Genomic DNA, 14,621 nt, shown 5'->3' with positions numbered 1-14,621 from the left:
GGTGTGCTGATAAAGAATAAACGCTTTGCTTTTCTATGGGCAACTCAGCTAATTCAGTCTCAGTGATGAGGAGATGTAAAAAATGCGCAAAGCTGCCACTGCAGTAGCAACGGTATCCTTACCATTAGGAAGGAGTATCCTATCCAGAGGCTGCGCCAACCGAGGGGACACTGTGGGATGGTGATATCCTGGCTGTGCACAGCCACAGCCTGGGAAGGTGCTTCGCACACGGAGCAACGACTGATGTACTGTGGGATCTGATTGCTGTCCACTGGCATCATGGGGATGGGAGCGGTGGTGGACAGCCAGTAGGACTTGTCGTTTCGGCTGGCATAGTAGCACACTTCATTGATGTTGCAGTAAATAAAAGGCATAGTGCTGAAGCGGGGCAAACAAGAGCCAGCAAAACCTGGAAGAAATGGGGAAGCAGTCATACCAAGCATCTGCCAAATGTTCCAGCTCATACACACTAGCCAAGAGTAGCATAGTATGGCACAAGTAACACTGCTTCCACAGCACAGATTCTGGCCAAGGAGACTTTCCCTACAGCAGCTGCCAGCAGTACCAGTGAAAACTGCACATTAGAAACTGGGTTTTGGCCTACATTGTTTACTCCTGAGAAAAGCACGTCAACTCACCCAGATCCTGGTTGTGTGATTTTTCCTGCCCCTCCACGTACAATAAGCTGTAGCCATCCCAGAGCTTGTTCATGCCAATGGGACAAGGCGGGATTTGGTCTGACTGGCTGTGCTTCACTAAGGTGTACCCGACACCCACGCTCCGACCAGGCATTCCCGGCAAGCCAAGCGCGCCTGGCTTTCCAGCCGCACCTAGAAGGAAGAAGAGAACTCACTCATTGGCAGGGTGGGTATCACTTGGCTCTACAGCTGATTTTGGCATTGCTTTGTATGACAGAGGCCAAGTTTGGAGGGCTGTGTGACCCATGAGGCATACCTGTTCCAAAAGCAGTTGCTTTGCAGTAGCAACCACTCATTTCCTACCTCATTTCATTTTCTGTCTTTCCCCAACAACTCTAATGCCAGAATGTTAGCGTCTATCTTACACTACTCACATTCTCATATTCTAAGGATCTCAAAGCACCAGCCAAAACATAATAAATTCATTTTCACTCTAATGCTTTAATGTTGATATTTCTTTGACACAGAAAGGCCAAAAGCTGTACAAATCTGTGGCAGAATCCCCTTCTGTCTCTCATTATGGCTCTACCACCCAACCCTCACAGCTGTGCTCACTGTGAATACCATTTTGCTCCTTCAAACCTCCAAGATGGCTCCTACATCCACAGAATACTGAAACCAAAAGATGTTCAGAATTGTACCTAGGGAAACATCAGCAGTGACAGACAGCAATGACATGTGACAACCTTCCTCACTGAAGATAAGATTTACTTCATTGCAGATACAAAGCAGAAAATCATGTACATCCCCCAGCCTTCCTAAGGTAACTAAGTTGGTTTCTTCAGAATTTGTGGACAAAGAAAAGTCGAATGATCTGTGCTCTGCAAACCATATCATTACCTTCAAATCCCTGAGGTCCTGGGGCACCCACAGGTCCCGGGTCACCAGCAATGCCAGGTGATCCAGGTAAACCGTCACGTCCTTTCAAACCAGATCTGCCTGGCAGACCCTTTGCACCTGAAATCAAATATGGTTACTACTGTTGTTACCTCCTCATTACTCATACCTTCAGTCCCACAGCTATATTCACAAGCAGAAATCCATTATCCATGGCCATACTGAGAGCTCATTCTTAAACAGCTCTAGTTACAAACTAGTGGTAGCGGCCCAGGCTAAAGTTCACATCACTTCTGCAGTCGCAGTATTCCACTGACACTCCATATAATTCTCAGTAGTGAATCACTTTCAGGACCACTCCATCTGCTGGTACCAAAGCTGGCATCATACCAGCTATACCACAGCTGCTGCTCCTCATTCTGCAGTGTTAATTCAAAAGCACTATCAAAGTGTGCAAGAATTTATTAAGCATATTCTAACAATAGTAAAACATGGCATTTGTATGTTTTTGGCTTGAATTGTTTCCACTGCTAGAAAAACTTTCCTAATGCACTGAGAAAGTATTCCTCTTCCAGGAGGACAGAATTTCAGTGATCTGAGTGTGTTTCTACCTGGCTTTCCAACTGGGCCCTGGAATCCAGGATCTCCATCAAAGCCAGGGACGCCATCAATCCCTGGCAGACCCGGTAAGCCTGCAGGGGCTGTGATTTCTTCTGCCTGTGGGGTTATACCTGGAGCCCCTGGTTGGCCGGGGAGACCTGCACACAGTGCAAGAGACAGTGTAAGTACATCACAAAGAAGTGCACAGCTTTGACGATAATACTGACACAAAAGAGAAGCAGGTTAAATTAAAGCTGCCTGAATACATCAGCAGTGGGTATCTTTCTAAAAAGTGATATGTTAAGCTCTTTCTAATTTATTTCAGTTCTCTAAGAAACCAAGAAACCTCTCCAGATAAGCCAATTAAGAGAACACTAGAGCTTTCTGCACCCCAAACCATTTGCAATAAAGTAAAGCTTTTCAAATTCTCTGCCACTCACCTCGATGTCCCATTCCACCTTTCTGCCCAGGGTAACCAGGATCCCCTGGAGGCCCATCTTTACCTGGCATCCCCATGAGACCAGGCTCACCTCTGACACCTGCAAATGTACACAGATGAGACCTCAGAGGCTGAGCACGGGGTTGTGATTCCACATCTGGGGCACTGAGAAACACACGGATGGCAGCAATGATAATGCTATTTCAGCTCTGAGACAGAGGGGACCGTGACCCTCCAAGAAATTCTGTGCCCATCTTAATGTCCAGAATGGCTGCAGAGCCTCGAGACAAGAATTTCCACTGCTACATAATTGCACTTGATTGACAATATTCTTCCATGTGGACATCATGTACCCAGAAAAAAATAGTAAGAAAATTAAAAAGTCATGTGGGATGCAATGACCAGCACCCTGGAGCTGGCCTCACTTTACCAGTCTTAGGCAAAACCTGCATGGATCGAAAGGAAAGACAGACAACAAACTCAGCTGTGCTCACACACAAAGCATTCACAGTCACCACACAATAACCGTTCATACTGCCATGGTGACAGCTGCCAAATGACACCCAGACACTTTTCATGTCAAGATTACCTTTGAATCCAGATACGCCAGGGAGTCCAATGGGACCTGTTGGTCCCACATCGCCCTTACCACCTCGCAAGCCAGGAACACCAGGGAAACCCGGATTGCCTGTGTCACCTTGGTCAAAAGCTGGTCCAGGGGGCCCTCGTTGTCCCGGAGGACCTGGAAGACCTAGAGACAAAGTGATAACTGGCATAATCTCCTCTTGTGGCAAAGTAAGTGCTATTGCTATCCCCAGTGGGTCATTCTAGTAAACGGCCATTGTTCGGCTGTTAGTATTTCCAAGACTGTCCTCCCAAAGGAAAAGAACCAGGTCTCAGTTACTTATGTAAACACAGGTATGAGAAACCTTTAAAACCTTTTGATCACAGTCACCTTACTTCAAATCCTGGGCCTGAGTACATATAGCCCTCACCCCAGCTGGTAGTTAGCCTGCTGACTCACATATTAAATTGGAGAATGACAGTAGTGGCTTCAAATGTCTGGCCAGGAAAAGACTCTCAGCCTCTTCAGTAAGGCTGTTAGGCAATGAATAGGCACTAATGCTATCATGACAGATCTTTCAAACTACAATGTAAACTTGCTGTTGACCTTAGGACAAGTACTCTCTATGTATCTTTGAGTAGCAACAACGTTTTGCTGCCTCTCAGTTCCTACTGATAACTTCTGAATTTCACAAGGAGCCTGTAATTACAGCTGTAGAAACCACAGTCCAGAACAGAGCTGGCATCCAAATTTAGACATAATATATTGGACCTAAGTAGTTACCTTAGTGCCTGAGTCTGTCTTCAGCATCACAATGGGTGAAATGAGTATTGCTCACAGACCTTTATTAATAGGATACATCAAACCAGGATTAAATAGCAGGAACTGAAAACAGAGCTCCTTATCCTCAAGCCTTGATCTAAAAATCAGATTATTAAAGCGATGCTACTCTAAGTCATTATCCTCAAGAGTTCTTCAAGAAAGTGCATTAAAAAAAAACCCCCACAAAAACTAACAGAAATCCTCTCAGCTACTCTACTCCCTTTATGAGGCCTCTCTCCATACCTGAACTCCCATCAAGTCCTGGATGGCCAGCATCCCCAGGTCTCCCACGTATATCAGAAGGAAGAGAAACTCCAGGAGTTCCTGGCAAGCCAGGCAGTCCCACAGGACCTGGGGGACCTAGAATAAGAAATACCAAGTGAGAAAGTATATCCCAAGCTCTCAGTCGTATGCGCTGACATGAACAGAATGAGTGGCTGAGAAGTATATATTGAGGAGAACAAAGGGAAAGAAATTGCTATTTTCTGCTGTTCAGGATGGGTACAGACAGTGTAAGAACTACTTAACAGTTTCTCAACCATATAACCACATCACAGATTTAATATTCACCTGTGAGACTACTGTCTGCTCCTGTGACTTTAGGAATTCTCTGTGGTAATTCCTCTAACTGTGCAAACTCATCAGCCTGAGTTGCAACACAATCCACCAGGCTTACAAACATCAGTACTTACCCAGGTCTCCAGATGAGCCTTTTGGCCCCGGGAATCCTACAGCTCCTCTACCCAAACCTGGAGAACCTTCCTCACCCTTCAGACCAGGGAGACCTGCAGGGCCTTTCAGTCCAACTTCACTCAGACCTAATCAAAGACGGTTAAAGAAGAAAGCCTATTCAATAAACTACTAGCAGTTAATTCATTACACAAATAGAACACAGGTATCATCCTAATTTTACACAACAAAGCTGTCCATTTTCACATACAAAATGTGTGCCTAGCTTTGAAATGCTACTTTACAAGATTATTGTAACCAAACGAGTCCCTTTGGAAACGTTTTCCTCCTTCAGATTTTGCAAAATACTTTGCAAAACAGATCCACACTCTATTTCATACAGTTAAAAACACGAAAAAGTACAGCAAGAGCCCAAAAGCAGAATTCAGATCTGATTGAAGAAATCAGCTTCCAATCTGCCCTAGCGGGAGAAGTCCCTGCAGAGGGGCTGGAACTGGATGATCTTAAAGGTCCCTTCCAACCTGAATCATTCTGTGACTGCGATTTCACTGAGGCTTTTCTTGAGTTCCACATAATGGAGAGCAGTAAGGAAACATGGCATCATTTAGTCCAACTCAAAGAGAGCGCTTGACAGTGCCCTGCTAAAATCAAGCATTCACTGGAGGTGGAAGAGCTTTATGGCTTCATTCTACTGACTTTCCAGCAGCAACACGGTCCTTCAGGAACTCAAGGAGGACCATCCACAGAAAAACCATCTTTCAGAATAGGATGCACAGGTTGCATCCGATTCTTACTGGCATTAAAGAAGAATATGCTCATGCACATTCAGTACTTTGATATTTTCCTTCCTTTGATATTATAATTTAATCCACAATTGGGTGAAACAGCAATTTTGAGAGGAACACTGCTCTCATAATGGCCCGGTTAATGCATTTCCCCAGCTATGACACTTTCACCATATATTTCCTTTACCTGGCGTTCCAGGAGACCCTTTCGTGCCTGGCAAGCCATTCAGACCATTTAAACCTGGAAATCCATGAAACCCTGAAGAGACATTGGGAACATTGACTAAGTGAGCATATAAGCAAACAATCCAGTTAGACAAAAATGCATAAGATGCTTCACAGAAACTACAACAGGTGCAAGAAACAGGACATGGAGCAACACAGTACATAAAGCTTTCCTTCGTTCAGCTCCCCTTCACAGAAACTTCTCATTGCTCTCACTGGTTTTACCCTTGATGGAATCCCATTAGTGATCCAAATCAAGAAATAAACTCTCCCCTTTCCAAACACTCCTCAGCTCACTTCTAGCAGCTGGCGCCTGCACTAATATTGCCAAGAGATGAGTTGATTTCCCACACACAGCTGGCCCACACATAGTGTGCTGCCTGCCTGCTGTGATACACTTGGCTGAAACCCTGGTTTTCTGACCCAATTTCTCCCCCCATATGCAGGCTCCAGACATACCTTTTGGTCCTGCTGTTCCACGAGCTCCTGGGAATCCAACAGATCCTGGCTGCCCTGGAGGCCCTGGTGGCCCAGAGATTCCTCTTAGCCCAGCATTTCCAGGGATTCCTAGAAACAAGCAGCAAAATGTTTCCGTACTACATATCCAAGACAGTTCAGCTCACAGCTCCATCATTCTGCAGCTTCTGATCCTGCAGCTTAACTCATAAGATGGGTAAATTACTGTGTAAATAATAATAAAAAAACAGATCAAAATCTTCCTCACTACCACTAATAGCACTATCAAACTGTTTATTTGATAGCTTTTTAAAAAAAACCTCAGAAATGACATTCTTCATCACCCACCAAGCGATAGGCTGGAATAGTTCACACAGTGAATAACTAATTAAATTGGTTTTCAAGTAAATTATTCCAACGACTTCCACTGATCTACCACCTTTTATTCCAATAACAATTGAAGAGTATACCTGCTACTTCACTATTCAGAGACACAGCCATAAAGTGTTGCAGTGGAAGATTTTAGGGCAGTCTTGCCCATAAGCAGCTGCAAAGGAGCTGCTATTGCTTGTCTCTCATTAAGGTCTTCCCTGTTTGTTAGAGCAATTCTTTTGGGTTTTAGTTGTGCAGGATTCATAATACGGTCAACCCAAAGGATGGGTTTCAACAGAACATGGTGATACCTTACAGTAATGTCAGAGAAAATTCCCATCTTCTTGTCAACCTTATTACGTAAGCCTCAGCTGAGATGGGCTGACCAGGACTCAGGAACAGCACAGTGAGGTTGTCCCACAGTTACACAGTGAACCGCAGAACTTAGGTGCCTAGTCCAGTACCTGCTGGTCCTTCTGGGCCAAGATCTCCTGGGCCACCTTTAAGCCCGTTCACTCCAGTGCTTCCTGGGTAGCCTGGTTCACCCTTGAGTCCTTCTCTCCCTCTCTCTCCTGAAATGATAAAAGCATACACTATGCCAGAGCACGAGGTAAAGTATGTGGAGGTAGGTCTGAAGAGCAACGTGTTAAACTGCAGCTGCAGCACTTAGGTCTGCTTAACCATGGTCTGGTCCCTGGATGCCAAACACCAGTGCAAATTCCCAAGTTCCTCAGGGAGTGAAATTGGATGCAGCATGCAAATTGGGTGGGTACAGGACATGTTCATTGTCATCCAGACTTGTGGTCCACCTGGATACTAGACTTCTCAGATCTCTTTTACAGGGCAAGACAAAAGTATCTAAATTTACAGACTACAAACAACCTTGAACACAGCAAAGTTATCCAACTTAATTCCTGGCATTCTGCAGTCTTGAAGTGCAATCAAAGGCTACTTTACCTGGGAATCCTGGGTCCCCTCGCTCTCCTTTAACTCCAGCAGTGCCAGGAACACCAGCAGACTCTCCCTGGTCACCTGGAAAACAAAGACAAGCTGAGGCAGCCATTCCATACCTGACTGTGGGAGCAACTCTCAGCCTGCTCAGTAGTCTTGTTTACGAAAACAAACCTTGCTTATACTGCAAATTCACAAAGTAAACAAAGACAATAGTAAATGCTGTACATAAGGAGTTTGAATATGTTTATAAACAGCAACGCATACAAATACACTCACAGGGCAGGATAAGACAAACGTTTATCAGTAATTTCACAGCATCCTGCTGTGAAATTTACATCTTTAACTCAAGTTGACCTGAGAGAAGAGCGCCTCTTGTACCATCCACCATGTTTCATAAAGTGCTATGATCGAGATTTCAAAGGATATTAACGTATTTAGGCAATTGGCTTGAGACTGAACGAATGACCTACCAGGGGAACATCTACTCCTGAACCAGTCACTGGAGAGCAATGGACGCTTCCAGAACTCATTTGTCTAAGCCATTAATCTTAGGACCGCATAGACTGAAAGACCAAATACACGGTGAAAGATTTCTTACCCTTTGGACCAGGGAGGCCAATTGGTCCTGGGAATCCAAGTGTTCCTGTGACACCATCTGAACCCTGAAATAAAAGCCCAAACCTAGCCTTTGTTTTTTATTCTTGCTGTTCCAAGCTGGGGTATTGTGGGATAATGGACTGCAAAGATGTAGGAAGAGACATTATCCAAAATGTCATTCAACAGCATAAACTAAACAAAACGAAGTTTTATAAAGAAAAATTCTGTCAGCTTCTGACCAGCTGCTTTACAGCTGAAGTACAGATTAGAACACAGTATTTTCCCAAGAGCTCTTTGAGAAGATGAAGATATTTAAGAAGATATTTACCCTCTCTCCTGGCATTCCTGGAAATCCTATGATTCCACGTGTACCCTTCTGTCCTGGCAGCCCAGGCTGTCCAGATGGACCAGGGAAGCCTTGGTCACCATGAAAACCTCTCTCTCTGCTTGCTGACCCAACAGGTCCAGGTAGACCAAGCTGTCCACGGCTTCCTGGGATTCCTTTATCACCTGAGTTTATATAAAAGAGTACAATTCCAATTCATAATACTGACATTCATTAGATCAACTGACTTACCCAAAGTTTTCCTTAGAGAGAAGGAAGGGATGAGATATTATCCACAGAACAGAACTTCGAACAAAAACTGTTTTCTCAAAATTTAGAGCAGCCATATGCAAATCTTGCTCAAATGTGAACGGCAGAACAGAAAATACTAAGATTGCAGATATTGTCAAAAGGAAAGGCCACGCTTCACCAGGAGTAAATGCAGCTCCCAAACAACTGAAATGGCAAATACCTACAGTGTTGTGACATACCTCTGGGTCCTGGGAATCCTCCAAGTCCAGCCAATCCAGGGTCTCCTTTGTCTCCTTTCAATTGGAGCGCCTGTTCTTGAGCCCCAAGAACAGGAAGACCAGGTGGACCTACATCGCCTCTGTCACCTGAAGAAATATGAAGTTGGATTATTTTGCAGTGACTGTTTAACAGAAAAGAGTATAACACTACAAACTGACGGATAGAGACAGAACATCCATATCTTCTGTCAGTTCATCAGTAGGTGCACCTACTGACGCCTTTGGTAACCAGACTAAAGTATTTCACATGGAAGAATAGAACACAGTATATAGAAGAAAACATTATTGTTTTATAATTGTTTTATGGTTATAATTAACTTATTATTGTTATAATGTGCAGACATCTCAGAAAGGCCTCTGAAGTTCTTCTGCTGCACAGACAGCAAATGCCTTTCATCTATTTCTCACCTTTTTGACCTTGAAGTCCCAGAACTCCTGGGCTTCCTCTTTCTCCCACTGCACCAGGAGTTCCTTTAAACCCATTGACCCCAGGGACACCAGGCAGGCCTGGCATGCCTGGGAAACCAAGCAGGCCAGAAGACCCCTTTTCACCTGTATAGAAAAGTAGACAAATAGAGAAAATTAGTCTCTTCTGATATGCTACATACACACCTAGCTGAAAGGTGGAGGCATGTTGGGTTTAGCCAGTCACCCAAATCTGGGCAATAAAACCTGATGATGCAAGAAAAGTAGAGCCACTTCTCTCCTGATACTTTCAGCCACCATTTTTTGGCTTTGAGCGCTTGGTCGTGCTTTGACTAGAGGGTAAAACCCAATCAATTCACACGAGAGCAACATGCAGTTACATAGCTTTTTTGCCCTCTGTCTAAAATAACACTGAATTCTCCAAATAACCAACTACTGTATTTAAATGTAGTGGCCATACATTTTTACTTTCCTTTTGGTTTGTGCTTCATTCTCTCCCTCCTATGGCATTTCCCTTACTTTATAACTTCACTCACCATTCCTTTCCTCATTTTTCCAAATTTCTTGTCTTTCTGCCTTGATGTACACAATACATTCTCCATAGGTCCTTACATGGACCTCCTCATGACTATAATTTGATTATTAAATTCATCATTCATAATTCACAGCTCAGTAGCAAAACAAATACATTCTAGCACTAGTTGAGAAATACATCTCTTCTGTAGAATATGGCCTAAAATCAACAAGGTCTTCTTTTTCTGGGCTGTAACCTCACACTGTTCCCCAGATGGAATACATACCTTTTGGCCCAGAGAAACCTGGACGTCCATCTTGACCAAAAGGTCCAGGTGGTCCTAAGAATCCTCTTTCCCCAGGAGGTCCTGGAGCACCATCAAGACCTGGGAAGCCTTTCATACCAGCAGGGCCTTGAGGACCTACATCCCCGCTCAATCCTTTGACTCCAGGAAGTCCTGAATCAATACAAGAAATAACTCAATAGATTATGACATACAAACAGTGGGGAACTTTTGTGGACAGCTTTCCAAACTCTTTAAGCACAGCATTGTTTTTTATATAACAAATGGATCTTAAGGCACATGCAGCCTACTTAGAAGGCATAAAGTTTAGAACTGCAAAAGCATTAGTGATCTAATAATAAAATACCTATGAAAAGGGTTACTGCCTACATCACTACACCACTGGCAAGAGTGAAACCCCTTATGATGTATCCATTTTTGTCTCCTTTACCAGACACCACAGTGTAGAGCACCAGTCTTACCTTTATCATCAAGGCAGCCAAACCAGGATGGGGAGCATCTTTAATGTCAGCTACATCTACCTACCCCATCCTCAGAGTGAAGCAGAGATCAATTTGAGAGACTTGTATTCACAAGTTTCTTTTCCACCTTGGCAGTTAAAGCGTTACTTCTCAAAAGCAAATTGCTCACTAAGGGAACAAGCTTCTGATAGTGTTGTGATGAAACCAACACCATATACTCAGTTTTGCCTCTAGATGCTTCAGAATGTTTCTAGCTGAAGCTTTGTAATGATTTACAACTTTAAATAAAGGCTCAAACTATTGAAAAGAGAATGCTTAGATCCAAAGTGAGGAAGGAAAGAAAAAAGATCAAGTGGCGTCTGAAAAATGACATTTGCAGCAGCAGCACCCAACATATAAGCTTAATTGTATTCAAACATTTTATGTTATGATCCAGTACTTTTTTTTAAAGTAGATGAAACGGCTGCTTTATTTAAAAAGACAAAGAAAATTCAGGCTTAAATTTTGGGCATGTTAAGCATTTCCTTTTAAGCTTCAGGCTTTGCTGCCATCTGAGCATTCTCACTACAACAGTTCTTTGCCTTCTGGTTTGATTAGCAATAATAAGGGGTATCACCTATAGTCAATGCAATTCTTGTAGCATTAAAAGCTAGGTTGTTAGTCCATGAGCTTTTATGCTACACTGCATTTTCTCACCTTGACAGCCTATGTGAAGAACCCATAACCAAACAGTGTGACATCAGAAATGGGGAGTTGATAAATGGAATAGAAACATGGTGAAGGAAAAAACAGATACAATATGTAAACAGAAAGAATAAGGATACAAAGAAATTAATGATTCAGAGAATACAGCTGAAATATCATAGTCACTGGGAGTTTATCGTCCTAGTAATGGAAGGTATTTAAAAACAGTTGAAGGAAACAGTCCTATGTGGCATACAGTCCAAAACCATAAAATAACAGGGAAGTGAAAGTCAGGTTAGCATTCTAATAAGAAGCTTAAAAACTATAATTTTCTTCTCAGATGAAGTTAGTGCTTTCATTCATTCATTGTCACTGTGTTTCAGCACTGTCATTCTGCAAGTTAGGACAAAATTACATCACAGGCCTGGGAATTATCTACTAATTCCCAGATGCCTCTCTGCTCGGTTCTCAAGTCTCAAATACACTGTTATCATGGAACACTCTAGTCAGTACAGCTTCAGAGATACTGTTGTATTCAACTGTTGTTTTTTTTTTCCTGTAAAGTGAAGGGAAATTCATTTATTTTCTGACCCAGGTGGTGTAGCACATAAGTGCTTCTTCTCAGAAACCTAACAAGTTTCCAACCTATAGAAGTTGCGTTTCAAGCAACCTCATATATTAAAAAATCAATTGTTACAAAAATGGGAAATGAAGATTAGTCAGTGTATACAGCCAGCCTGTAAATGAGAGATGTTAAAAGATATCAAACCGCTTTCTCCTGTCTTTTTGCTGTACTACTTACAACCTTGGGGCACCATTTCAGTGCAGGAGGATTCCAGCAGTTAGAGGTAAAAAGCTCAAATTCCACACTCAGTTACCCCTAAATAGTGGTAGGAGCTCTCCATCAGCAACTGGCAATCTCTCCCACACTTCCTTAACATTGCAATGTTCATCTCAGCTACCTGTCTTCATTTGAAGAAGTTACATACCTGGTGCTCCTGCAAGGCCAACTGATCCCAGTGGTCCTGGTTTTCCCTTAATGCCAAAAGGACCTCCAGGACCAGGAGGCCCCCGCAATCCGGGGACACCCGAATATCCTGGATTACCCAGCTCGCCTTTAATACCTAGGAGGCCTGGCCTCCCATCCAGCCCTGGGAACAGAGAGATGGGAGGTTACAAAGCAAATAAAACAAGATTCACTTTTTTTTCCTATGAAAATAGGAGTCCTAATAAAAGTCTTTTGAGTTGCACTAGATTCTAAAAGAAAAACACCACACACCCAGCTGCAGGCAGCTTAAAGGATCACTAATAGAGTATCTTAAAGAGATGGGAAAAATGAAAGATTTTTGAAAGAAACAGTTTGATATTCCCAGATACAAGCAGTATCAGTGCTTACCTTTTGGTCCTGGAAACCCAAGATCACCTGCAAGCCCTTTATCCCCTGGGAGCCCAGGTCGGCCACGCTCTCCCTGAGCTCCACTCTCAGCACCAAATACATCTCCAGTAGCTCCTTTAGTTCCAGCTAAGCCCGAGGCACCCATCTTCCCAGGCAAACCATCTGTCCCATCCAATCCTGGAAGTCCTTGTGATCCTTGCTCTCCTCGAGGTCCAGGGAAGCCTCAGGGACAAAGACAGTAAATGTCACTCATCAGAAGTACAGGCTATCTGTTTCCAGTAACATCTCTAACAAAAATTTTAAAATATCCATGCAAGCAAAGGCTGTTTGGAAAGCTGCAGAATGTTTTGGTACCAAACTAGAAACAATGGTTTCTCCACTACCACTACCCTTCACAAGAGCTGCAAAGATAACATACTAATCACACTTTTCTTACTCCGTCCTCCAGCTTTGGGCACTGAGGGACAGAAGACACTAGCAGTCCTGGTAAAAGGAGGACTGCAAAGTTCTCTCTCTCACTTACCAAGTATAAATAAAGTACCACTGCTGTGTGAGCGTTGCACTGCTCAGAGGCTATGTCATGCAATCACTGACCCCATAAAGATCGTATCCCCCCCTTAATGCAGTGAAAAAAGATTTTGACAGCCATATTCACAGAGAAATATGATGAATATATATATCAACCTAGCTTCTCCCACCACTTGCTTTTCATTTACTACAACCATCAGAAACTCCCACAGCTACAACAAATCCAAATGCAGTGTACAGTGCATCTTTATCAGAATATCACGTGGTTTAAAACAGGTTTTAAAATCAACTTGAAGTTTCTAAACTGTTAGAAAGCATATGATGATGGTCTCTGGAGAAACAAACTGCGTCGGCTGTCCTATGTCCTTACACCAGCAGTATAATATTAAAAGCAAAGGTGTCATTTCAAAGAAGCACAGTGGAGTTCACAACAGAGCACTGTAATTTAACATGTGGAAACGTGGCCTAGAAGGTGAGACAGCTCTTTTGATAAAACACTGTACACATTAATCATACGATAAAAACTCTTACCAGGTTCCCCTTGCAAGCCAATTATTCCTGGAGACCCTGGCTGACCTTTTGACCCATGTAATCCAGGCTGCCCTGGAATGCCAGGAAAGCCTTTGCTGCCTTTGGGACCTAAGGATTAAAATAATATTAATGAATGAATAGTGGAAGGCAAAAACACAGCACCGGGAAACGGGATCAGATCTCTTCTGCAAAGCTAGTGCTGAAACACTCATTGAAAACACAACTTAACCCACAAAGCATCTCAAATCCATGGCTTTTTCAACAGCTACGTAAATGCAGAAGAAAAGACTTTGTGTTTGGAGGCTACTTGAAAGGGAAGAAATGGGGCAATCATTATGATCCTCTATGGAATTTAAGCCCAGACCCTTTGAAGAAAAAGACTACTATTCTGCCAGTTAACTCTCAGGAATACCTATCACTCATAGGATGTTAATTAGCAGGTATTATCTTCTCTGAGGAATAGGTGCTTCTTGGTAGTCATTATAATCAGCTCGTCTCCATACCTGGCAACCCTGGAAGGCCAGGAGTCCCAGGAGGACCATACGCTCCAGGAACTACGCAGGGCAAGGTGATACCTGAAACAAAGAAACAATAGGGTTACACAAAGTGCCCTTCAGTGGGATGGTCAGAAGAGAAAGATTTTGTATCCAGATGTTTTTCATGTAAGTGATTGGGAGTGAACTTAAACACATCAAACACTGCAGACATCTGAAATACATGATGTTAAAAAGAATGCATTTGGAGCCTGCAGTCTAATCTCATCCCTACCACTTACTGTGTCACCAGTAAGTGGTTGCAAATACTGCTGTGGAGTAACAGTAGTATGATATCCATGGCTTCCACTCAGCAAAGTAGGTATTGAAAAGGCAGTCTGTGACTCAG

The 14,621-nt window shown here is 43.2% G+C and overlaps 1 protein-coding gene across 2 annotated transcripts in view; it reads right to left on the bottom strand.

The window, feature by feature from the left end:
* Positions 1 to 14,621, bottom strand: part of COL4A6 (collagen type IV alpha 6 chain) — a 121,449-nt gene that overhangs the window by 3,606 nt on the left and 103,222 nt on the right. Inside the window, exons 24-45 of one of the 2 annotated variants that reach the window (XM_420322.8) lie at positions 14,243 to 14,314; positions 13,740 to 13,847; positions 12,681 to 12,902; positions 12,274 to 12,435; positions 11,297 to 11,305; positions 10,122 to 10,292; positions 9,304 to 9,447; positions 8,857 to 8,982; positions 8,369 to 8,550; positions 8,042 to 8,105; positions 7,447 to 7,521; positions 6,954 to 7,061; positions 6,121 to 6,228; positions 5,624 to 5,695; positions 4,654 to 4,779; positions 4,205 to 4,321; positions 3,164 to 3,325; positions 2,576 to 2,674; positions 2,147 to 2,293; positions 1,539 to 1,655; positions 639 to 830; positions 123 to 409 (exon numbers count right to left, since the gene is read on the bottom strand). In XM_420322.8, the coding sequence (XP_420322.5) occupies positions 123 to 409; positions 639 to 830; positions 1,539 to 1,655; positions 2,147 to 2,293; positions 2,576 to 2,674; positions 3,164 to 3,325; positions 4,205 to 4,321; positions 4,654 to 4,779; positions 5,624 to 5,695; positions 6,121 to 6,228; positions 6,954 to 7,061; positions 7,447 to 7,521; positions 8,042 to 8,105; positions 8,369 to 8,550; positions 8,857 to 8,982; positions 9,304 to 9,447; positions 10,122 to 10,292; positions 11,297 to 11,305; positions 12,274 to 12,435; positions 12,681 to 12,902; positions 13,740 to 13,847; positions 14,243 to 14,314 (2,870 nt within the window). The remainder of the gene's footprint in view (positions 1 to 122; positions 410 to 638; positions 831 to 1,538; positions 1,656 to 2,146; positions 2,294 to 2,575; positions 2,675 to 3,163; positions 3,326 to 4,204; positions 4,322 to 4,653; positions 4,780 to 5,623; positions 5,696 to 6,120; positions 6,229 to 6,953; positions 7,062 to 7,446; positions 7,522 to 8,041; positions 8,106 to 8,368; positions 8,551 to 8,856; positions 8,983 to 9,303; positions 9,448 to 10,121; positions 10,293 to 11,296; positions 11,306 to 12,273; positions 12,436 to 12,680; positions 12,903 to 13,739; positions 13,848 to 14,242; positions 14,315 to 14,621) is intronic. The other variant, XM_015278603.4, reaches the window with a different exon arrangement.

This window comes from Gallus gallus, chromosome 4, assembly GCF_016699485.2.
Source record: "Gallus gallus isolate bGalGal1 chromosome 4, bGalGal1.mat.broiler.GRCg7b, whole genome shotgun sequence".
Taxonomy (NCBI): domain Eukaryota; kingdom Metazoa; phylum Chordata; class Aves; order Galliformes; family Phasianidae; genus Gallus; species Gallus gallus.
This window is presented reverse-complemented; position numbering and strand designations above follow the sequence as displayed.